Source organism: Ailuropoda melanoleuca, chromosome 14, assembly GCF_002007445.2.
Source record: "Ailuropoda melanoleuca isolate Jingjing chromosome 14, ASM200744v2, whole genome shotgun sequence".
Lineage (NCBI taxonomy): Eukaryota > Metazoa > Chordata > Mammalia > Carnivora > Ursidae > Ailuropoda > Ailuropoda melanoleuca.
Window position 1 is genome coordinate 18,483,056 of NC_048231.1, and position 23,309 is coordinate 18,506,364.

Sequence of the window (23,309 nt, forward strand, 5' to 3'; positions counted from 1 at the left end):
GTACATACCTTTATTAAAGTACCCATCAACTCCTCTTGTGATCGTTGCTCACATATCTGTCTCCCCTCACTCCCTAAGTTTTGGCTGGGATCTCTGGGGCTTTGGGGCCTTACATGTTGGTTGGTGAATAGCAGATATTTATTGGAGGTTTGTTGAATGAATAAATGAATGAATGAGTGTGAGTTGTATTGAATCTAATAAATATCGCGACCTCTTAGTGTCCTCTGGCTACGCTGTCTTAGGCACTCATGTTTGAAACATATAAAAAGACTTCCCTGGTTTGGAATAACAAAAGCCCAACCTGGATTAGCAAAGAGATGGAGTTATAGGGTATTTTTAAAAAGAAATGTAGTTTTATTACCTTTCAAGCATAGCATATTTTTAAAAGCTAAGCTATAAATAGATACTAATAAGTAAAGTGGAAAATTAATGCAAAATTACAGGTTGTATTAGTCCTGATTGTGTAATAATGTATCATAAACAAAAGACCATAAACATTCCAGAATTATTCACAGAGCCCTGAAGTTGAAGCCATGGTGGTAGAATTGTTGATTTTTTTTTTTAATTTGAAAAACTTTAAAATATTTTTACTATTAAGTAAAACCTGGAACTTTGTAGAGAAAGATGTAGTTAAAACTTTCAACCCTTTGAGGATAATAGAACTGCGTTTGAATGATTGCAAATCCTGGATTAGCAGCCCTAGATGGAGAGGTTTGTCATTATATAAGAACTCACTCTTAGAGGGCAGAGTCTGGTATAGACGGGTCCATTGTGTACCATCCACATGTGTTTAATTACTGCAGGATGAGCCCAAAGGTTTTATTTCCCATGCCCGTTGTATTGATGGGTGGGTAGTACATGCCTAGACTGGTTGGTTGAGAAGGATCGGAGGTTCCATCTGGCTCAATAGAAAGGTTCTGTGATTGACTAGTGAAGTGTACTGTGGACACATGAAGGGAGGATTCATGTATTTACCTTCCTTATCTAAAAGAGCCCCAGATTATGAGACTGACGTGCTGCCCCAAATAAAAAAAAACGCGAATTCAAAGGGATCCATGCACCCCTGTGTTTATAGCAGCATTATTTACAATAGCCAAATTATGATAGCAGCACAAGTGTCCATCGATAGATGAATGGATAAAGAAGATGTGGTGTATATACACAATGGAATATTATTCAGCCATAAAAAGGAAAGGAATCTTGCCATTTGCAATGACACGGATGGAGCTAGAGAGTATAATGCTAAGCGAAAAAAGTCAGAGAAAGTTAAGTACCATATGATTTCACTCATATGTGGAATTCAAGAAACAACAACAACAAAATGAGCAAAGGAAAAAAAGAGCAAGACAAAGCAAGAAACAGACTCTTAAGAATAGAGATCAAATTGATGGTTACCAGAGGGGAGGGTGGTGGGGGTTGGGTGAATTAGATGATGGGATTAGGGAATGTGCTTATCATAATGAGCCCTGGGTGATGTGTGGAAGTGTTGAATCACTATATTGCACACCTGAAACTAATATGATGCTGTGTGTCAACTATACTGGAATTTAAAATTTTTAAAAATGTTAACAAATTTAAAAATGCGTGTAAAAAGTAAATAATAAAAGATCCCCAGAAACTGTGATTTAATGTGAATCAGTGTGACATAATGAAACACTAGACTTATTGTTCAAATGCCAGAATTTAAGATGCAGTTACATCACTTATTGGTTCTGTGACCCTGGACAAACCGTGTTCTCTCTCTGAGCTTCAGTTTCTTCATATGTAAAAGAGAGTTGAAAAAGTTGACACCCTGGGGTGCCTGGGTGGCACAGCGGTTAGGTGTCTGCCTTTGGCTCAGGGCGTGATCCCGGCGTTGTGGGATTGAGCCCCACATCAGGCTCCTCCGCTGTGAGCCTGCTTCTTCCTCTCCCTCCCCCTGCTTGTGTTCCCTCTCTCGCTGGCTGTCTCTATCTCTGTCGAATAAATAAATAAAATCTTTGAAAAAAAAAAAGTTGACACCCTATTTGTCACCATGATGGTTAGATGAGAAAGTGTTTTGTAAACTCTGAAGAAATCTACACACACAGTGCTTACTATCTTTAATGTGGCTTATGAGATTACTGCTGTATGTACTTAGTATGAGATTACTTGCTGTATGTACTTAGTAGCTCTGTGCATGTTATAGGATGGTTTCTGTACATATTGTCTGTTTGACATTCTTGGCTCACAGTACACCCCGACTGTGCTGATTCACTGACTTGGCCCACCACTTCCCCTGGGACTCTCACTAGGCTCCCACCTTTTTGGTTTTCTGTGGTTTTCAAGACTCTGTTTGAGTCATTTTGCTAACCTCCCATTTGGCCATGGCAAGTCACCAGTCTGAGCTAGGTGTCAAGGGTTGGGCATTGTAATGGATGGGAAAGGGTGTGATGATAGGGAGAGGTGAAGAATGTGGGTCTTTAATACTATCAAACTCCTGTACAACATTGTTGGGAGAGATCTCTAATACCGTGGTGCGAATAAGGTGAATAGAGAAATAACGATGATGTTAATAGTAATGGTTAACATTTATTGCTTGCTTACTGTGGGCCAGTCTCTGTGCTAGAAGCTTTATGTGCATTCCCTCACCCTTTGAATCCTTACAACAGCCTTTGCTGTGAGCGCTCATATTACCTCTTTATAAACGAGAACACTGAGGTTCAGAGGGATTAAGTAATTGCCATAGGTTAGATGGCTCCTATGTGATGGATCTAGGATAAGAATCCAGTTCTGTCTGACTCCAGAGTCTAGCTCTTAACCAAATCCTAGAACACCAGAACCTGGGGGCAAGGATGCCCCTTGAAATTTATTGGAGAGAGGCTTAGGACAAACAATGACAAGCCCTGTCTCATGTGGGGGAAGGGGGGGGGTAAACTCAAGTACTGTGTCCCTCGCATGCGTATTTACCGATGGTAGGACCTCTGTTACGCCAGAGTTATGACAGTCTCAAGTTAGTATGAGTGAAAAGGCAACTCTGTTCAAGAAGAGTTTATATAAATGACAGTTCCTTTGTGGCTTTTTGAGGGGAAAGTAGGAGGTTTTAGGGCTATTCCCTTAGACGTTGAAGTCGGTGTGGTACAGTGGTTTTGAAACTGTGCCCTCTAGGACCTTAGAGCTTTTTCTGATAAAATCTTGAGGATCATTGTCCACGTCAAGGTAGAGTCCTGGAGGCAAGATTTTACCTTCTACTCCTACAGAGCAGCTCTGCTTCCACCCGTCATATTTTGGGGTTTGGTATTTCCTTCCTTCCTTCCTTCCTTCCTTCCTTCCTTTCCTTCCATGAAATAAGGGCTTTGGTAGCCTAACATAGGAAAGTCCCTTTCACATGGAGATATCTCTGGTCCAAATTTCCCAATACCTGGGCTCTAGTGCCATTTCTGCAACTGCCCAGTTGTATGATCTTAGACTCTTGCCTGACTGTCCCTAGAGTCCGTCCTTCCTCATCTACAGAGTGAGGGGTTTGAGCCAGGTCTCTGTGATCTTCTCCAGCTATGATATTGTTTCTCTCTGGGTGGGTGTGTGGTAGGGTGAGTGGTTGTGCCTGTTACACTGTCAGGGTAGAGTTCTAGAGCCAGTCTGCCAGTTGTCTAACCCACAAGTCTCTCCTTTGAATTCTCCAAACTTCCACCTGTTTCCTCCCCTTAGTCGAGTCAACAAACATTCATCTATAGCTTACTCTGTGCCAGGTGCCATGCCCACCTTCAAAGCTCCCAAGCTGTTAATACTCACCCTGGTCAGGGAGAGTCCCAAGATTGCCCCCTTGCTGTGTCTTCTCCTGCCGCCCCAAGCCTTCCTTTCTTCGCTTTTTGCCTCATGTGTTTATGGCTCTTTTCAGGACAGAGTAGGAAGGTTGGAACAAATCATACCCTGTCGAAGTGGGGGCAGTGGTCAGTGGGAACCTGGGGGTGTTGCAGCAGGTGGGCTCGTTGATGCTTTGTGTGCTGCCCAGCCACCAGTTGGGGCTTCGATCCCTGTCCTCTGGCTGCCTCTCTCTCTCAGGCAGTGACTTCTGGAGTAAAAGTAGGAGCTGAGGTCTGGTCATTTGGTGACAGTAGCTGCACCTCCACTCCTCAGCTCCTTGGGAGCAGGTAGGATGGGAAGATGTCGAGGGACAGTTCTCCCACAAAGTACAGAAGGAGAGAAGACTGAAGAGTACTAACTGGTACCCCCAAAGCTATTTTATTTTTTTATTGTTTCCCCCCCAAAGCTAGTTTAGATAGAGGAGGCACTGGAGTGGAGGCCTGGGGTGGGCAGAAGGAATACAACATGAGAGGGTTGGGGGAAGGGTATTCTGGGCAGTGGGAACAGCAAAAGCAAAGGCTCTGAGGTTGAATTGTACGTAGTGATTTCTGAAAACACCAAGGGGCTGGCATGTCTGGGGCCCAGTGGGAAGTAGTGGATGAGCTTGGAGAGATAGCTGGGGGGCAGACCGAGTAGGGTCTTGCGGAAGACAGGGAGGACTTATCTTTACATTTTTTTTTTTTAATTTGAGTGTAGTTGACACAAAATGCCATATTATGTTACAACTGTTGTACACATTTCAGGTGTACAACATAGTGATTTGACAAGTTTAAACATTATGCTATGCTCACCACAAGTCTAGTTATCATCTGTCACCATACAACACTGCTATTACAATATCATTGACTATATTGACAGGGAGGACTTTGGATTTCATTCTGAGTATGTAGACAAATCATTGGAGAGTTTTGAATGAGGGAGCGGTGACTTTTTTAAAAGTCACTCTGACTGCTGTACAGAAGATAGCCCGTAAGAGGCTAGGATATGGCAGGGACACTGTGTACGAGGCTGATACAGGGTCTGCGAGAGAGCTCTGGTAGAGCTGAATTGATCAGCGTAGCCTAAGCTCTCCCCTATGAGGTCTTGGGTCACTGGGCCAAGCCTGGAATTTTCTGCCAAAGAGCCAGGGAATCCTGGGGAAACTGAGAGTGGAGAAGTGGTAGATTAGATGGGGCCATGGGTTGGGCTTGTAGCCAGACCTAGTTCTGCCCCTCATGAATGTATGACTTTGGAAAAATTATTTAATCTCTTGGAGATCTTAGTTCTCTCATCTATAAAACAGGGATAATAATAGGTACACTTCTTCAGTTTCTTCAGGACTTAAATGATTTCAGGTGTAACATACTTGGAGTGTGACTTGCACAATGTAAGTATGGTAGGAGTACTGCTGGTGGAAGATGCATGTGCATCCAGAACTGTGGAATAGCCTTTCCAGTGGCTTTCCAAAATCATGGGAGCACCAAAAGGTCATTGTCCTTGGTGCTGAAGACACCAATCAGCTCTACCCCCTTCTCAGGGGCTGTACTTAGCTTGCCCCATACTCCCAGGCTTGGCCTTCACCCACATATAAAGGGTTATAAACCCTTACAAGAGATGGCATTCCTGGGCATGTCCCTATCCCTGCTTCTTACACTCATGTTTCCCACCCTCAACCATTGCATGACCCTGGAAGAAGTATGCTCTGCACCTTGCCTCTCCGAGGTAAACCCCACAGATGGGGCTGTGCCCCACTTTTGTTCCATGGTGAAGCTGGGGGCTGTCTGGTCTGGGTCTGAACAGCTCTAGTCTGTCCGGAGCCTCTGCACATCCCCCTGCCAGCTCTGGCACTACTTGCTTTGTTAATGGAGAATTTGTCAAGTAATGGGAATAATTAGCACAGTGGGGGCCTTACTGTGCCCTGGAAAGAGAACAGAGAAAGCCATCCCAGCAGCCCCAGACATGATTGCTGGGCAGGCTTATTTTCTCTTGTCTGCATCTCTCTCCCCATCTCTTGCATGTGTTTGATTTTTTTCCCCTTTGTATAGAGAGAGTTGGCTAGGAGAAAAGACCCGTAAATTGCACTCTTGCTGGGCTGGTGCTGTGAAAGCTGGATAAGATTGTCTTCTTGGACTGAATAATTTCCCTCTTCCCCTGCCTCCTTTAGGAGGGCAGATCAGCTAAACATCTAGTTGATTTTCCCCCTCCCTTTCTCCTCCTCTTTTCCTCCCCACCTCCAGCCCTCCCCTCCCTCCTTCTCCCTGTCCCCTCACGTAAAGAACTCACTGACTCTCAATTGAATCCTTTTTAATGGTCCCAAGAGGCGAGGATCTTGAAGGGTGATTATCTCCATTATAAATTATTAACTCTCCCCACAGCCAGATGGCTTCCCAACCCACGGCCTAGAACTCTGGGCTGGAGAGGCCCGCTGGCTGGGAGAGAAGATAGGAGAAGGGAGGAGCCTGAATTGCGAATGACCACAGCTTCTTGGGTTCCTGGATGCACCTGGGATGCTGGGGAAGCCATTGGCACCTTGCGAGGGCTGAGTCCTGCAATCTGTGGATAAGAGTTTGTTGCGTTTTGCCCACAAGACAGCTAGGGGGTCCCCTGGCGATGGAGTGGAGGTAGCAGACGAGAGAGATTAAAGCCATGGGTTGCTTTTGATATGAACCTTTAGAGACTTGTCAAGGCATGGTAAGAAGGCATGATTATTAAATTACACTATGTAGTCCTTTACCTCCTCTGATGCTCGCAACATCCAGGAAGGTGTATTCATTGTTCTAATTTACAAGAGAAGAACTAAAAATTGGATACATAACAGTTTTCCATAAGGTCATTTGGCCAATAGTTAAGGGAAAGACAGAGCCTGGTTCTGACCCCCCAGTCCAGTGGTCTTTCCCCCCGCACCAGACTTCTCCTTTCCAGTTGCCTATGTTCTACTTATCCTTCAGGTTTCCATTAAGTTCCCCTTCTCTGAGAAGTCTTCACTGACTTCATCAGGCCAGTCACCTCCTGTTCTTCTAGACCCTATTACGCTACACGCACACCTATCGAGTACTGGACATACAACTCCAAAGGCTGTCTAGCCTCTTCTGGAATATCTCCAACGACACAGAAGCCCACTTTATCTTGAGGTGGTCTGTGTGTAAAGATTCAAATACTCTTCCTCAACTTTATTCACTGAGCGGAATCCTATCTTTGAGGGCCGTAGAGAACCTGTGGAAACTTTCTTCCAATGTAGGAACGCTTCCGACCCCTGAAGGTGCTGCTCACACCACTGCTGAGTTGCCCCCATAAGCCCAGACACCCTGATATCTCCAAAGGTTTCTCATTTAAAGGGACTCAGGTATGACTCTTAGCATTGTCTCTGTCATTGGGATGGATTTTGAAAGATGTCCGTCTACCCAGCTTACACTCTCTGAGCAGGCCAGGGAGAGGTACCAGCATCAGCCATGCTGCGAGGATGAAATATGAACATCAAGGACCACAGTAACAGCAGCAGCAGCGGTGGCTGCATTCGCTTGGTACTTGTCCCTGCTGAGCTCTGTCCTGAGGGCTTTACCTTGTAGTAGTTGTCTTACTATGGCAACTCATTAATATAATCAACATTTTACAGATGAGGCAACTGAGGCACATAGTGTAAGTGACTTGCTCAGGGTCACACAGGCAGCAAGTGGTGAGTCTGGGATTTGAACCCATGAAGTCTGGCTCCAGAATGCATGCTTTTGACTTCCACGAAAGGGGCATTTACCCTAGCACCAGCATTTTATTGGACCCTAGAGATGGACCACTGCCATTTTGAACCCATACTAGATAAAGCCTACCCCTCAACTTTGATCTGTCTCCTTATATGATTTAGGCTCATGTCTTTCCTTTTTACTAACATGTAAGTGCTTTACAGGATCTGAGCTATTTTTTTTTTTAAATCTTTCTCTCTATACCATGGGTACTCTATGGCTAAAAAAAAAGTTAACAAAAAGACTTCCTCTCAATTTACTACCTACCACGTTACCTACACCTCTCTCAAAGAGTGGGGCTCAGAATAAAAATCTAATGATCAAATTGACGCAAATGACCATTTCCCTTTTCCTGTAACTTATGTTTTAATTCATGTGATCTAAAATTGCATTTGGTTATCTGGCAGTCACAGAACACACGCACTCCTCTCGCCTCATCTTGTCTTTTTGATTCCTCAGTTCTAGTTTACCATACGATTACAAATTATACCTTCCATGTTTATGGGTGGTTTATTTTGGAGGATCAAATCTTATAGTTTTCCATTTATCTCCATCAAAGTTCGTTGTACTAGACTTAGGCTGTGTAAGCCTACGTGACCTCTTGAGATCCCACAGCATCATCTGGGATGCTCACTGAATGTCAGTGTCAGGTCACCCCCAAACATGACCAGTCCTACTCAAGCTCTTGATGAATATGAGGAGTGGGGCAAGGCCTGACCTCACACCAGAAGCTGCTCACCCTCTCTGAATGCTGTTGTTTTGCCAGTGACACTTTTTCTTGGTTCTGTCCACCTTATATTCCTCATAGCATGAGAAACTTTTCGAAAAGATTGGCTGAAGTCCTGTGTGTCTCTACTGCACTAGATTAGTATTCTTGACAGGAAAGGAATTTAGGTTAGTCTGACATGGCTACTTCTTAGTTTTTATGGAAAATTCAGTTTTTAAAAAAGGTATTATAGTTCAAGGCTTTAAAAAATACTCTTCTCTCCACATGGCTATCCTTTTTTCAGCATAATGTAAGGTTCAAACACCCTTCTCTAGAGGCCTATTTGATAGACTGGAATTGAGGTCTTTGGAGGCCTTCCCTATATCTCCCCCTTCCCTTTCCAGGAGGGGTAAGGCCAGCAAACAGAGGGTAGGGTAAGCTTGGTGGCCAAGGACCTTTGAGACTAGACACAGCTCAGCAGATTTCAGGGGAAGAAGAGAAAATAGGAACGGTGGTATTCTTGAATAAATTGTGAAAGAGGGATCTGAGGTGCAGCATGGACTGGGAGGAGAGAAGGACAGTGGGATCCCTGTTGGAAGACCTGGCGGATGTTTGCCCACATTTTCCCAGATAAGGGATTGGTTTTGACTCAGGGAATAACATATGTACAGAAAAGTACATACATCGTGCTCAACCAGTGCATTTTTACAAACTGAACCCAACGTGCAACATCTCCCAGATCCAGAAATAGAACCCCTTTACCCCTTTGCCTTTTTCTAGTCAGCAACTTCCCCAAGGGTAACCACTATTCTGGCATTTAACGGCATAGAGTAATTTTGCCTCTTTTTGTACCTTATATAAATGGAACACATTCGGTGTTCCACATTCACAACCCTGTTGTGAGCTTCAGCCATACTGCTGTCTGGAGATGAAGACCAGTTATTCTTACTGCCCTACAGCATTTTGCATGACTAGACTACAACTGATTTCTCCATTCGGCTGCGAATGGGCATTTGGTTATTTTCTAGGTTTTGGCTATTGTGAAGAGCATTGTTATAAACATTGTCATGCACGTCTTTGGTTGGGCATATGTAAGCATCTCTGTTGGTATATACCTAGGAAGGGAGTTGTAGAGTCATGGGGTAAAAATACTCAGCTTTAGTAGTTACTGTCACACAATTTTCTAGAAGTAATTGTACCTCTATACTTTTTAAAATTTAATAAAATTCAGAACTACCCTATGAGATAGATATTATCATTCCATTTTTTTTGGATGAACAAACAGAGGCTCAGAGAGTGCCCCGGGCTAAATAGCTATAATAGTGAGTCTGGGTTTAGATCTAGCCTGGCCTTATGTCAAGGCCCATGTTGTACATCGTTACCCCGAACTGCTTTCATGTCTTGGAGGGAACCCGTGCCTTCACCTCCCTCACGGCCTGCTGTAGAGTCTTTACTGGTGCATCGAGGTAGAGAGGGCTAAGCATGGGGAGGGGGGCTGCCCTAGTTGTGTAGTATCAGGCGGGGCGCAGTTTAGTTGACTTAGTGAATCTCGGAAGCTATTGTACAGAGCAAGCCTGCACTGCCCCCCCCCAAGCACCTAGGAGTAGTGTATGCCCACATCCTATGCCTTCGCCCAAGGACAGGGACAAATGGGAGTGGGGAGCACTGGTGGGGGGGAGGGTGAGCCATTTGACATGTGTCTCAGGTCACAGGGAGTCCTGACAGGTATGGGCGACCATATGAAATGAAAGCTCTTGTCAATAGGTCAATGGCAGTGTGTTTGTAGGTCTAGTAATCCAATTCAAACTAGCTTAAGCAAAAAAAAAAAAAAAAGTGTGATTCATAGAACGGAAATCCCAGGATCTACTGGACACTGGGCTTCAGGCCTGTTTGCATCTAGGTGCTAAAACATCACTAGAAGTCTCTCTTAAGCCATCTCTTGGCTCTTCTTTTTTGTTTGTTGTCTTTATTCTTAGACGAGGTCATTTTGGTTTCTCTCATCAACTCTGGGCTTCATTCTAATAGTTTGACAGGATGGTGAGAAGAGAGGACCTTTCTCTCCATAAGTCCAGCAAAAGCCCCAGGGTTGATTCTAATTTGACTCTGTTTGGGTGACAGGCTGATCCCTAAACTAATCACTGTGGCAGGAGATTGGAAGGTCCTAATTGGCTACATTGGGTTGCAGGATCTGGGATTGGGATAAACCCCACCTGAATGACCAGGACTGAGATTGGTGAAAATCATTTTAGCTTCAAAGTGGAGTGAGGAGTGTGGTAAAGGGGGAGGTGAGTAAAACCAACAGAGAGCCATTGTATGGGTTTTCTGGTTCTGGTGAAGGGAATAAGAGGGAAGTGAATGAGAATTTCTAAAGGGAGAAATGGCAAGCCCGATCTGGGCTTGGGGACAGTTATCATCATGCCTTCACATACCCATCCTGATTCTAGACACAGACCCCGCTTTCTCCTGAGTCTGTCTCAAGAGAGTGGAGGAACTGGAGAGAGCAGGTGGAAGGGCAAATGGCAGCCAGCTCTTCCAAGCCAGGCCTATGGCAAATAGCCTGTGTGTCAGAGTTGTGAGAGGGGCCCCCTGTCTCCTGAGCAGCCGGATTGTGAGACATTTGCAAAGATGTTAACCCCACATAAAAAGTGTGCCATTTGATAATTATGTAAATTAGTTGGCAATTAGATGATGTCACTCACTTTCCTGCTAGATTCCCACATAACAGATGAACATTGCGCTTCTGCGCCAGCCCCGGCCCTCCTTGCAGGCTCTGGGGCAAACCACCCGTACGCCTACAGCTGCCTGGGCCATCCGATGGCTCAAGAGAGGGTGGAAGCTGGCTGACTGGGTGGAGAGGGCTCTCTGCTCCCATTTTCCCCATTTCTTGAGCCTTGTGTAGCTCTGCTAGAAGGGTAGAGAAGGCTGGAGAAGAAATGCTGGGGCAGGTGGCTCAAGGTCTGTGCTACTCAGTGTAAGGTCATCTTTAGCTTTTGGCCGTATTGGCAGTTTCTCAGAGGCCATGAGCATGTCCACAATCCAAGAAAGCAATGGAAGGGCAGACTATATGGTGTCAAGTCTGTCAACCCAATTCTGATATTCCCAGTCCTGAAATCAGATTCTGCCTGGCACGTGCGGGAAAGAAAACTTAAGTTTTCCTCAGCCAGCCTTTTTGATCGCTCTGGATGTTGGCAGGAGAACGTCGGTGTCTCCAGTGCTGGTCTGGGCTGGAGGGCAGGACTGTGACTCCGACGTGAGAGACTCAGGCGGATGGAGCTGTCACCCCAGAACATGCTGGGAAAATTCCCATGATCCTCCTTGGATGGGAGTGTCCCTGGGAAGCTTAGATCTTCATTCATGGGTTTCCTCAGATCACTAGGCATGTGCTGCTTTGCCTTTTGGGGTCATCTGAGGTTGGCATCCAGAGAAGTGTGGGGGCTCAGGATTGCTGTTGTTGTGTAAAGTGGGGTGATGTGGAGGCCACTGCATGGAACAGAAGTCAGATGATCCACGGGGATGCTTGTCAGCTTCTGTTTTCTCTTTCCGTCCTCTACACATGTTTCCTGAGCTCCCACTCTGTGCCAAGGCCCTGTGGCAAGCACCATGGTGAAGTATACCCTGCCCACAGGGAGCTCCCCATCAAGCTTCTAGAGCCAGGCTCTTTGTCACTGTGCTTTGTGTCTCTGCAGCACACCTGACCCCACTATTTTTTGAAGCCTTTGAGGGCAAGAGTGGTTTCTTATTCTGCTTTGATAGACCAGTGTCTCGAATGAATCAGGGCTCAATAAACATATTGAGTTGAGCAAGTCATTTAATTTATTCAGACAAAAAAGTGACTTTCAGAGGCTCAGAGGTAAGTTGATAGACAGTATAGACCAGTCTGGAAGTTTCAAGCGTTTCCCATATCCCTGCTCATCCATAATATTGGGCCCTTCATCTTTACGTCCTTTCCTCCCGCAGAGGGCTCCATTGGCTTTGGCCATCTGAGCCTGGGACTTGCCTGTCAGTCAGTAGACTCGTTGGTCTAAACTGGCAGGACGGGGAGTGGAGAGGGAAGCTCCCCCAAAAGCTGGAGCAGCCAGAGTAGTGTCACTGAGAAAACTGTCCCAAGCCTCTTGAGCTTACACACTCTGGGCTCCATTATGGCCACGTGATTTTTATATTCTTGGCTCATTAATAATTACAGGATTGGAGTACCTCCCCTATAAGAAGCTTGTTCCTTCTGCTCATACCTGCCTTGCCTCCTCTTTTCTTGCCCCCTCCCCCCACTTCTGTAAATAAAATGCATGATGTGGGGAGGGAATAGAGGAGCTGTTATCCTCTGAGCACATTCCCTGAAAGTGGCCCCTTTCAAGCATTTGATTTAAGGAAATATGTGGCTGTGGCTGTAGTTGAAACCAGAAGGAGTCCTCTTTTCAGACCAGGGTTTCGTCTCCCCCTGGGATGTTGCCTTTTTCCTTGGTTGGCATACTTCACCTCATACGATGATCACATTCGCAGAGACTGGGTCATGTCCCATCACCTGGCCTCTTGATCATCTGCCTCTGGCTTCATGTCTTCTGCTCACTCCAACGGCACCAACCTACTTGCTCTTCTTCACATGTACCAGCCTGCTCCAGTCTCAAGGCCTTTGCGCTGTTACTTCTGGACATTCTTCCCATGGCTAATCCCTCACTCTCTTTTTAGGCTTTCCTTAAATCTCATTTTCTCAAAGACTCAAATTTGTAGTATTTGACTATTTCCATGGTGTAAATACTCCTAGCGTGGTTGATTTCATGCTACCAAAGTGACCTTAGCCAGTTCAAAAATTTCTGAAGTTTTAACAGGTGGCTCTGACAAAACCCACATGACTTGGCACTTCCAGACTGCTGCGTGTGTTCCAGTGACGCTTCTTTTGCATGATGGGGGGTACCCTGCCACACTTTGGGAACCACTGCTTTTATAGAAGAAAGGCTTTCCTTGCGCTGGATTTAATCAACCTCTTATTGATTGGATTTGTTTTTTCAGTGGGAATAGACGTTTGTTCCTGGCTAAGGAAGATTTTCCTCTTCAAAGCAGGGGTAATAGCTGGTTTTGCGAATGCGATCATCCTAAAAATAGCGGACAGTAATGGTCTAATAGAGACTATGGTGAACTATCAAAAGTGTCCATTCATAAGCAGCCATTTGCACAGCTTTCGGAAATTATACTCATTGCTCTTATGTGAACAAAGACGTCTCCACTTGGCTACGTGGGCCAGAGTCTGTTAGAGTCAACATCTAGTTCACCCCCTCGACGGGGTGTTGGTGCCTTTCCAACCAGTATAAAATATGTGTGATATGCTCTAGGTTCGTGCTATTCCTTCTTTGTTGTTCATTCTGCAGTTTTTGTAGTTTTTAAAAAAGTACTTGTGGTTTTAATCCTGCCCCTGGTCTGCAGACACCCACACACTCACACATGCACAGACACAAAGCGACTCTTCTTCCCACCCCTTTCAATCTAGAAATAAGAAGTAAAGAATGTAGCGTTTATTGATCCCCTACTATGCATACAGTCTCTCATGCTAGGATCTTCCCATGCATGATCTCATTGTCTCCTCTCTCCAGCCTTAGAAAGAAACTTCTTCCCTCTGCTTTACCAAAGAGGGAATAGAAGCTCAAACAGGTTCAGAAGTTGGCTCAAAGTTCCACCTAAAAGAACTAGGATGCAGGCACAGCTTTTCTTTAAGTCTCAGAGCACATTTTTTTCTATAAGAACTTTTCACCAACATGTATTAAGAGATGAGACTTATTTTGCTCATTACTCACTTTCTAATTTATTTCTGCTGATTTTTAGAAATATTTCTTTCAAAAACGTAAAGGTGGGAATTTGTCTTAGACTGCCTACACCCAGGCATCGGATTGTCAAATTGAAAAAGGGAAATCTAAAAAGAAATCCATGTCATTTCATGCCTTTTAGTAGGTAAATAGTTAAAATTATATGTGTGTATTTGAGTGTATAAAATGTTAGCACTTACCTTACAAATAAATTTTAGCTATGTCACCCCGTGATACGGATCCTGTAAAAATGTGCTGATAGGGCTTTGGGAGTTCTATACTATTTTTGCATATGGAAAAGCCACGTGCATCATTGGGCACTGAGCTCAGGGTCCTGCGACAGCCCAGGAAGAACTTGGGCCCTCTCTCCTATTTAAAGCACCAGGCACGGTGGAAATCACTAGAGCAACCTGGCTCATAGTCAGCAAGTCATCAATATTTGTGAAATAGGCGTAATATTTTCCTGACACCGCCCTAATCTCTCTCTTCTTTCTGCCTCCCCCCTTCTCCCTGCAGGTCTTTTTCTGGAGTGCTGAGAGGCAGGTTATGGGCAGGACTGCCTCTGGCCCGCACCATGAAGCCTGAACCTGCTTCGGCTCTGCCCTGGGCCCTGCTCGGCCTGAGCACTCAGCTTTGGGCTGCCCCGCTCCCTGCAGCCCCCTGCTGCTAGGAGGTAAAACTTCAGGGCTGGTCCTTGGCCTGTTTCTGCCCTTTACCTGGCTCACCTCACCACCACTCACGCCTCCTCCATCACGGCACCCCCACCCCAGCCCTCTCCCCGGCCTCCCTGGCTGGGGTGTTTGGGGGTCCGTTGGGAGGAGTGCATTGCTGAAGGCTTCCACCCGCCGTGTACCTTCTCCTCCTCGAATCAAGGCCTCCGGATCCACATGGATAGCTGAGATCTTTTCTTGGAGAAGGACACTTTGCTCCTCACTCCCGTTCCCCACTTTCCCACCTGACTTCCCTCCTCTTCTGCTGCCCCGCCTCCTTCCTCTGCCGCTTCCTTGAATCTCTTGCTCGTGTGCCCGTCTGGGGCCGTCTTGTTCGCGTTCCTTCTTCCTCACCCTCTGGGTATTGGTGTGTGTGCGCCTCCTTCCTCTCGTGTGCTCTCTGTGCCCCCAGCCCGCCTCCTCTTCCTCTCTCCCTTCCGCCGCCAAGGGGGATTGTCCCCCGAGGGCTGTTCCCCCGCCCGCTGCTCCTCCGGGCTCCATCCTGGCTGCCACGATGAGCTTCACCGCCAACTCGGTTTTCTTCACCCTGAAGGTGAGCGTCCTGCTGGGGTCGCTGCTGGGGCTCTGCCTGGGCCTCGAGTTCATGGGCCTCCCCAACCAGTGGGCCCGCTACCTCCGCTGGGATGCCAGCACGCGCAGCGACCTGAGCTTCCAGTTCAAGACCAACGTGTCCACGGGGCTGCTCCTTTACCTGGACGACGGCGGCGTCTGCGACTTCCTCTGCCTTTCCCTGGTGGACGGCCGCGTGCAGCTCCGCTTCAGCATGGACTGTGCGGAGACCGCCGTGCTGTCCGACAAGCAGGTGAATGACAGCAGCTGGCACTTCCTCATGGTGAGCCGCAACCGCCTGCGCACGGTGCTGGTGCTGGACGGCGAGGGCCAGGCGGGCGAGCTGCAGCCTCAGCGGCCCTACATGGATGTGGTCAGTGACTTGTTCCTTGGCGGAGTCCCCGCGGACATACGACCTTCTGCCCTGACCCTTGATGGAGTACAGGCCATGCCCGGCTTCAGAGGATTAATCCTGGATCTCAAGTATGGCAACTCAGAGCCTCGGCTTCTGGGGAGCCAGGGAGTCCAGTTGGACGCCGAGGGGCCCTGCGGTGAGCGTCCCTGCGAAAATGGGGGGATCTGCTTTCTCCTGGATGGCCACCCCACCTGTGACTGTTCCACCACCGGCTATGGAGGCAAGCTCTGCTCGGAAGGTAAGACCTTCTTCCCTAGCCCTCTCTTACTGGAGACCCACCCACTGGGTTGGGTGAGGCCTGAGACCCTTGATAGAAACCAACACTGTCATTGAGGGCCACCTTTAGTTACGTGTTAGATGATCGGGTCCCTTTCCCTGAGGAGGGGGTGGAAGTCCTTTGATGGCTGTCCATGGAAAACCCACCAGATCTCAGCAAGAAGAGGGTCCTGGCTGCTCAGTCACGGGCTCCTTACTCAAAGGGCGAGATGGAGCAGACTGCAGGATGTGCGGCCCAGCCCAGCTCCTTCCATTGGAGCATAGCTCAGCAGGGTTAGCACAGAGCAAGAAGTCCAGTAAAAATGGGCAAAGTGGCTATCTCTGTCCCTCCTGGTCCCTGGAGAGTTGGTCCCTTAGGACGGGTGGGAGTTTCCCCATCAGTCCCTCCTTAACCCCCAGGATGAAGAATGCCCATGCAAAGGAGAATGAGGGTGGATGGCTCACAGGCTATGCTTGGCCTGCCGTCATCCTAGCCCTTCCACTTGCTCCCCCTCCCCAGTCTTTGAGGGAAGCATCTGGAGGGTGAATGAAGCGAATGGCGATGGGCCTCCTCACCACCTCATTCTAGCAGCAGGATTTTTCACATGAGGTTCTTCTTTCCTGTCCTCCCTTCACCTGTCCCCGTACTGAGAATGGTACAGGAAAGCACAGAGACTGACAGGACCCTTGTCCAGCCAAGTGCCTGAGGGAGCTAGCCATACTCCGCGTAACCTTGGAGAGCCTCCCAAGTTCAACTACTGCTTCCCAGGGAAAGGGAAGGGGGAACTCAGGCCTAAAGACTTAGACTGTCCTCACCTCATTCACTGAATTCTGACTGTTTGGGATTGTATGTGAGAGAAGTGATCCAGACTCTACTTTGACAAATACTTAAAATCCAGATTCCTGGACTCCAAGACTCACTGAAGGCCTAGCTTTGAGCAGAAGGAAGTGTTGACATGACGAAGAACATGAGAACTGACCACAGGGGTATGTGTGCTGGGAGGCTGGGATGAGGAAGAGGTAAGGAAGGTCTCTTTTCTCCTATTCTTTTGGTGTCAAGTCCTGGATTCTTCTAGAAATGTCTCTCTCCGTGGAGGTGGTGGGACGGTCTAGGGCAGAACAGTGGTTCTCAACCTTGGCGGCACATGTTAGGATCACTTAGGGGAGTTTAACAACTCTCGGGCCACCCTCTGGACCCATTCAATCAGCGTTTTGGGGGGGGGGTGGGATCCAAGCACCTTTTTTATTTATTTACTTATTTTTTAAAGATTTTATTTATTTATTCGACTGAGACAGAGACAGCCAGCGAGAGAAGGACCACAAGCAAGGGGAGTGGGAGAGGAAGAAGCAGGCTCATAGTGGAGGAGCCTGATGTGGGGCTCGATCCCATAACGCCGGGATCACGCCCTGAGCCGAAGGCAGACGCCTAACCGCTGTGCTACCCAGGTGCCCCCCAAGCACCTTTTTAAAATTCCTCGGGTAATTCCGTTGTGCAGCCAAGATTGGGAAGCAGTAGGATGGGGGAGGTCAGGTAGGTGGGGCAGATGAGTGGCTCAGCACTGACTCCCAGGATTTCTTCCTTCCGGTGCGGCCCCTGCCTTGCGGTTTGTAATTAAAAAGAGCGTCTTCAAGGGTTCCTGAAACTGTCCTACAGCAGCCCAGCCAGCCTAAAGCAGGTTTTAATTGATGTGAACTTTAGCCACAACTATTAAAATTTTTTTTAATCAAAGCAAAGTTTATTTCACAGGTGGTTCAAGCTGGTGACTAGGACACCTTGATGGGTCTTATTGAAGGCCCCTTTGTAGGTCACGTAGGGGCTTCTGCGGAAGCCCTCCCCAGGTCTCTGTGGCCGCTTTCCTTAGCTGGGCTGCTCTAGGCGTTGCGTCTCCCTTCCCGTGGGTGGGCTGCAGGAGAGGGAGATTCAAGACATGATGCCACCTTTTTTTGGCTTCTTTTTCTCCCATGGAGCCCACTGGAAAAGCGGATGGGGAAGAGGAGCCGAGGCAACCCCAATCCACAAAGCCACTTTGGGAATGTGGTTATTGAAGCACTTCTTACAAGCAGGTGCCTTCTGGAGCTGACTGCTGTTCCAAAGCTTCTTGGCTTTGGAGAAAGTTCTGCCTGAAGACGCTGACATGATCACTTGTTTTCTCATTCGCCCAAAGGATCTGTTCTGTTCTCAGAACTTGGATTGAAAGCTGGCATTCTTCCTTTCTAGGGACTAGGGTGTTTGCAAGTGTGTTGTTAACTTGCTGATTATCCCTGATTGCATTTTTTGTGTTTAAAAAGAACTCATTTCCTCTGGGCAGGTCTGGATCAGCACTTTTCTCCAGGAAGAATCTCTATGCTGTATATGTGTACAATTTGTCTTCTCTCTCTTTTGGGGGGTATGTGTGTGTGTGTCTGTGTGTCTGTGTATGTTTCAGGTCTCCAGCGACATTTCTTTAGAGGAGATTGTAGGCAGTCAATTTTTTAAATAGCGAAATACAACATGGATTTTTTAATAATAGTTCTTTCTGCAGGGTTCAGATCGTCTAGGGGCTGTGGATTGATACTTCCATCTGAAGAAGGCAAACACACAGCACAGCTCATTTAGTCTCCTGATACATAAATAGAGTAAATGAACTCTGTAGGAACAGTAACACTTGGTTGGCTTGGAACAGAACAGTGCAAAGGTTGAGGGGAGTGTGGGCGGTGGGGGATGTAGCAGAATTCACTGTTGATAACTTGCAGCCTGTTGATCCTGGTAATTGTCATCATTCATGTCTAACCAATGACAAAAATCACATCGCAGGCTTTTAGAAAAGATCTCTCTCTCCACACGTAGTTAACTCTTAGATAGTAAGTGGGGGGGGGTGAGGGAGGATCCTCACCTGTAAAATATTAAGGGGAAGAAATTACAGCAGCTGCTAAGGGTCAAGCAGATGTGCATAGCCTAAATAAATAACCTAAATAAACAGCCTCCCATTTTCCTAAAGATGATGTGGTGAAGTGGGTAGTGAGGGTGCAGCCATTGCCCACCCTGCCCCCTTTCAACTACACATGTCATAGGCCTGAAAGCCAGGTACTTATTCCCAGCGGTGGGTCCTGTGGACCAGGCATCTGATTGTCCCCATTTGTAGGAGAGGCCTTGACATGTGATCGTGTGAGGGCTTGTACCCAGGTTGGAAGATCCGTTCTGTAGTTCCTGCTTTAGCAGTTCAGGAGCAGGAAGAGCTGGGAGGGCTCCTGCAGCTTTAGATGGATGTGGTTGGGGCCTATTGGAGGCGCTCTCTCTGGTCCATTAGCTGCTAGCATGCCCGCGGCATTGATGTTTGCTTGGCCTGTCTGGCTCTCCATGCCCTGATGGCTCCAAAATGTCTCCACGCTGCACCCTGGGAAGAATGCACAGATGGGCCCATCTCTTTTATGTGCTTTGGGCTGTTTTGATCCCCCAGTGGGTGTTTCTCTAGGGAAGACCCACAAGACACCGGAGATAGCTGTCATGAGCAAGTTGGGCCTGGAGGGTCAGAGGTCATGGACTCAGTGTCTTCTGTCATGTGGTGAAATGTCACTCTCTCTGGCTGCAGGCTGAACTCCACACAGCCTGCTTGAGAAAACTTCATTCCAAGACTCCCAACCTAATTAACGGTCACATTGAACATTCTAGCATGTGATGGAGAAGAGGTCCCAGAGTTTTACTTCTAGGTGTTAGGTTTATAAATAAAATGTTTTGGTGCTCAACTTCAGACTTGTTCATGTTGACGTTTAATCTTGCCTTTTTAGTAAGGGTCTTGGAGGACAGAAGAAGGACAGATAGTTCAAAATGATTTTAAAATTATGCATACCTGTCGCGGAAGATAGTCGGGCTACCGCACAGCGTATTCACTGGTTTTGGTCTAGCCCCGTCTGTCCCGTTATGGGTAGCCTGGGAGTTCGCTGGGCAATTGAAGAGGTTTCCTGAGCTCCCCCTAGAGAACCATCCCCGCATGGGTCATTGAGAGTTTATTATTACCTTGAAATGAGTTTAAAATTGAGTGTTTATTTTTAAACCATTCTTAGTTATGAATGTGCATGCATTGAATTTCTTAACAGCCTTAACGGTCAGGAAGAATTGATTCACTTCCAAGGTGTGTACGTTTTGGGACCAGGCTTACTGAAGAGCTCATTTAGTGTGATTTCAGCCTGTTGCCGGTGGGGTAGGGCCATTAAAAAATGGAGAAGGCATCACATGTTGATTTCTCCTTCCAAGTCTCATTACGTGGGCCAGCTTATGTCACATACCACTTGTGTGTCCACATTTTTAGGTTCATTCAGTGAAGATTCATGAGGTCTTATTCACTTGGGGAAAAAAAAAAAAGTTCATTGTCTGCTATTTCTTCCTGCTGCCTTGGGCAGGTGCCCAGACCAGAAGCTGCTGTCTTGAGTCTCAGCTCTGAAGTTTTCAGGTGTTTCGATTTCACAGCGAGGAATAGGGGTGGGTGTCAGTGGTAGGGCTTCCAAGCCTTATTACAAGCACATTGTCGAGTGGTACCCAAGGGCCTCCCTTTCCCATCCCTCCTGCTGTCCGAAACTGATACCCTACCCAGGTTGGTTGGATTGATGGCTCAACACCGCTGTGTGGACTTGGTATGCCTTCCTGAAAGTGAGTTTCAATTACTTTTCTTTTTATTAAGAATTTTGTGACTCATCTCCCATTTATCAAAGCCAGAACTGGGATGGAATGGTATACCAAGAGATTGCTTGCCTCTGAGCATTTACCATGGGCCAAAAACAAAGGATGCTGGCCCCAGCTGATCCCTCTGTTCTGGGCATTTGTGTAAGAACATAAACATCTCTCCTCCCCTCCCAGTGCACTTCCTGCCAGAATTGTAACATGGCATTGTTGTTCCTAACCTGTGTCACCCCTCTCTGGCCTGGGGGTGGGGGCTGAGGGGAGCGGTGAGTAATCAGAGAGTAAAGACTGTCTCCTTGCAGAATCCTTCTCCTTGGTGTGGAGACCGTGGCACAGAAGGGAGGTCTTACAACATGTACAAAAGAGAACTGTGGCTTCTGAGACTTGATTCCCACCCAGCCTTCAGGCGTTAGGTGGGACCAGCCCAGCGAGCCAGCAGGGGCTGTCGCTAAACGGAGCTTGAATAGGGGTCTGATTGCTCCTTTTTCCTCCTCTTCTCCTGATTACCAAGTGAGATTTCGTGGGTATGCTGTATGCTAAATGGCATAGCGGCCGCCCGCCACTTGCACCAATTATCCCTCTTTTAACTGCCGAGGGAAAAGCAATTTTTTTATGCCCCCCCTCCCCAGTAGCATCTCTGCCTCCTTTAAAGAAATAAGACCCCTTTCCCTTGTTCCCCCTTCAGTGGGGGTGGGAACAGTCTTCTTTCTCCTTGCGCAGTCCGCACACCAGCTGCAGGCTGCAAAGGGGGTGCACGCCGGGTAAATGCTTCGTCTGAATTCAGCAGGGTTGAGGGTCACGCAGGCATTTTGCCAAGAGCCTTGGAGTGGCACATGAGCTTGCATTTGCATTTGGTAATGAGACACCAAAGGCCCGGCACTGGGGGCTAATTATCTTCATGGCCCCTATCTCCCCTTGCAGGCTGCCTGGGAAAGATGGTTTCCAGTTCCTGGGGCAGCTGCCCATCGGCTGGGTCCTCTGCCCCCTTCACAGGACAGAAGAGATGGGCCAGGGGCTGTGCTTGGAGGGTAGGACTGACATGCCCTCCCCGATGACTCCTATTGTCCTGCAGTGTGTGTCCTGTGCGACAGGCCCAGAGGTAGAGCTGGCGTGAGAGGCTTTGGGGCAGGGCTGTGAGGGTCAGGTACCCTTTCTTGGCTAAAAATAATAATGATGTTAGTATTACTATTACTGAGTGCCACCATGTGCCTGACAGTCTGGGTGCTTTATATACATCGTCTCATCTAATCTTCAAGGCACTCCTGTGTGGTTGATACCATTCACTAGCGCCATTTTACAGACGAGGAAAATAAGGAGCAGAGAAATCTGGAACTTGAACAAGGTTTAGTGTGGGTGTTAAGGGCATGGCTTTTAGAGTGAAATAGATTGGACTTAAATCTGGGCTTGTCCACGGCAAGTTGTGTGTCTTTGGAGAAGGTTTTAGAAACTTCAGTAGTCTCATCAATAGTAGTAGTAATAATAATAATAATAACATCAGCTAACACTCAAGGAGTACTTGTTCCATGTCTGTACCATATTGACTGCTTTCCAGGAATTAACTCTCATAAACTCACAACCACTCAATACACCGACACTCTCATTTTGTAGACAAGGAAGCTGAAGGACAAGAGTTAAATAATTCCTCCAGGGTCACACGGCTAATAAGAGGCAAAGCTGGGGCTTGTATCCGGGCAAGCTGGCTTCAGAGCCCACAGGTGACCAAAGCACCCTGCCTTGCAGCAAAGCGGGGATAAGAAATCCTACATCATGGAGTTGTTGAGAGCACAAAATAAGTTGAAACGTATAGAGTCATCTACACAGTCTTTGGAAAAGAACAAGTCCGGACTCTGGGCTGTTGGTCTCCTGGTGCTTGTAAGAATGAACTGTGTGTTTGAGCTTCCCTGTGAGTACCCCGCCTCCGCCATTTTCCTTCACCGCAGTTTGAGAAATGGCAGAGATAAAAGGAGGGGAATCCAGTTTTGTTGCCATTTTGCCCCTGCCAAAGAGCACTGGGACACTGATAATGGTTGTGCCTGTTGGACTGTATTCGGACCTCTTTGCAAACGTGTGGTGTTCTGGCCCCCAGAGCAACCCAATGAGGCAGGTCCGGCAGCCTTTATCATCCACTGAATAGGTGAGGGGACTCAGACCTGAGGTGCCAGTGAACTTGTTGTGGGTACGAGGGCAAGCTTGGATCCTGCCTGTTTGGCCGGTGTCTCTGAGACCTGGGAACCCAGATCCTCAACATGGCATTTTATTTCTGCTCCTCGCCTCCCTTCATTAACACAAATGGCCTGTGTCTGGATCGTGAAATGGAGCGTTGCCTCCCTGGATGCTGGTGATAAGCAAAATGTCAAACTCCTGGTGTAGGAGGTTATCAGCTTGGTCAGTCCCGGGAGCCTTGCTCCTCCCAGGCAAACAAAAAGAGAGAATATGAGAAAATGCGAGAGAATGAAATGAATGTCTCTGAGTGGTTGATTCCCACTCTCAAGACGCTGGTTTGAAGTGAAGTGACCGGGGATTGGACCCACGAGCCCTGAGGCCCTCAGAGCACCCCGCACTGCACTACACCGGATGGAGCGTCGCTGGATGGCATGACCTCTTCAGACCTAACCTTTGGTTTCCCAAGTACCAGGAATCGCGCAGCACCCCATCCAGGGTTGGCGGTAAAA

At 47.4% G+C, this 23,309-nt stretch overlaps 1 protein-coding gene across 1 annotated transcript in view; it reads left to right on the forward strand.

Annotated features, from left to right (window-relative positions):
• The window catches only part of NRXN3 (neurexin 3), a 1,691,473-nt gene that overhangs the window by 203,049 nt on the left and 1,465,115 nt on the right, over nt 1-23,309 (forward strand). Inside the window, exon 4 of the mRNA XM_034643175.1 lies at nt 14,550-15,966. Within this exon, the coding sequence (XP_034499066.1) occupies nt 15,258-15,966 (709 nt within the window). The 5' untranslated portion in view covers nt 14,550-15,257. The remainder of the gene's footprint in view (nt 1-14,549; nt 15,967-23,309) is intronic.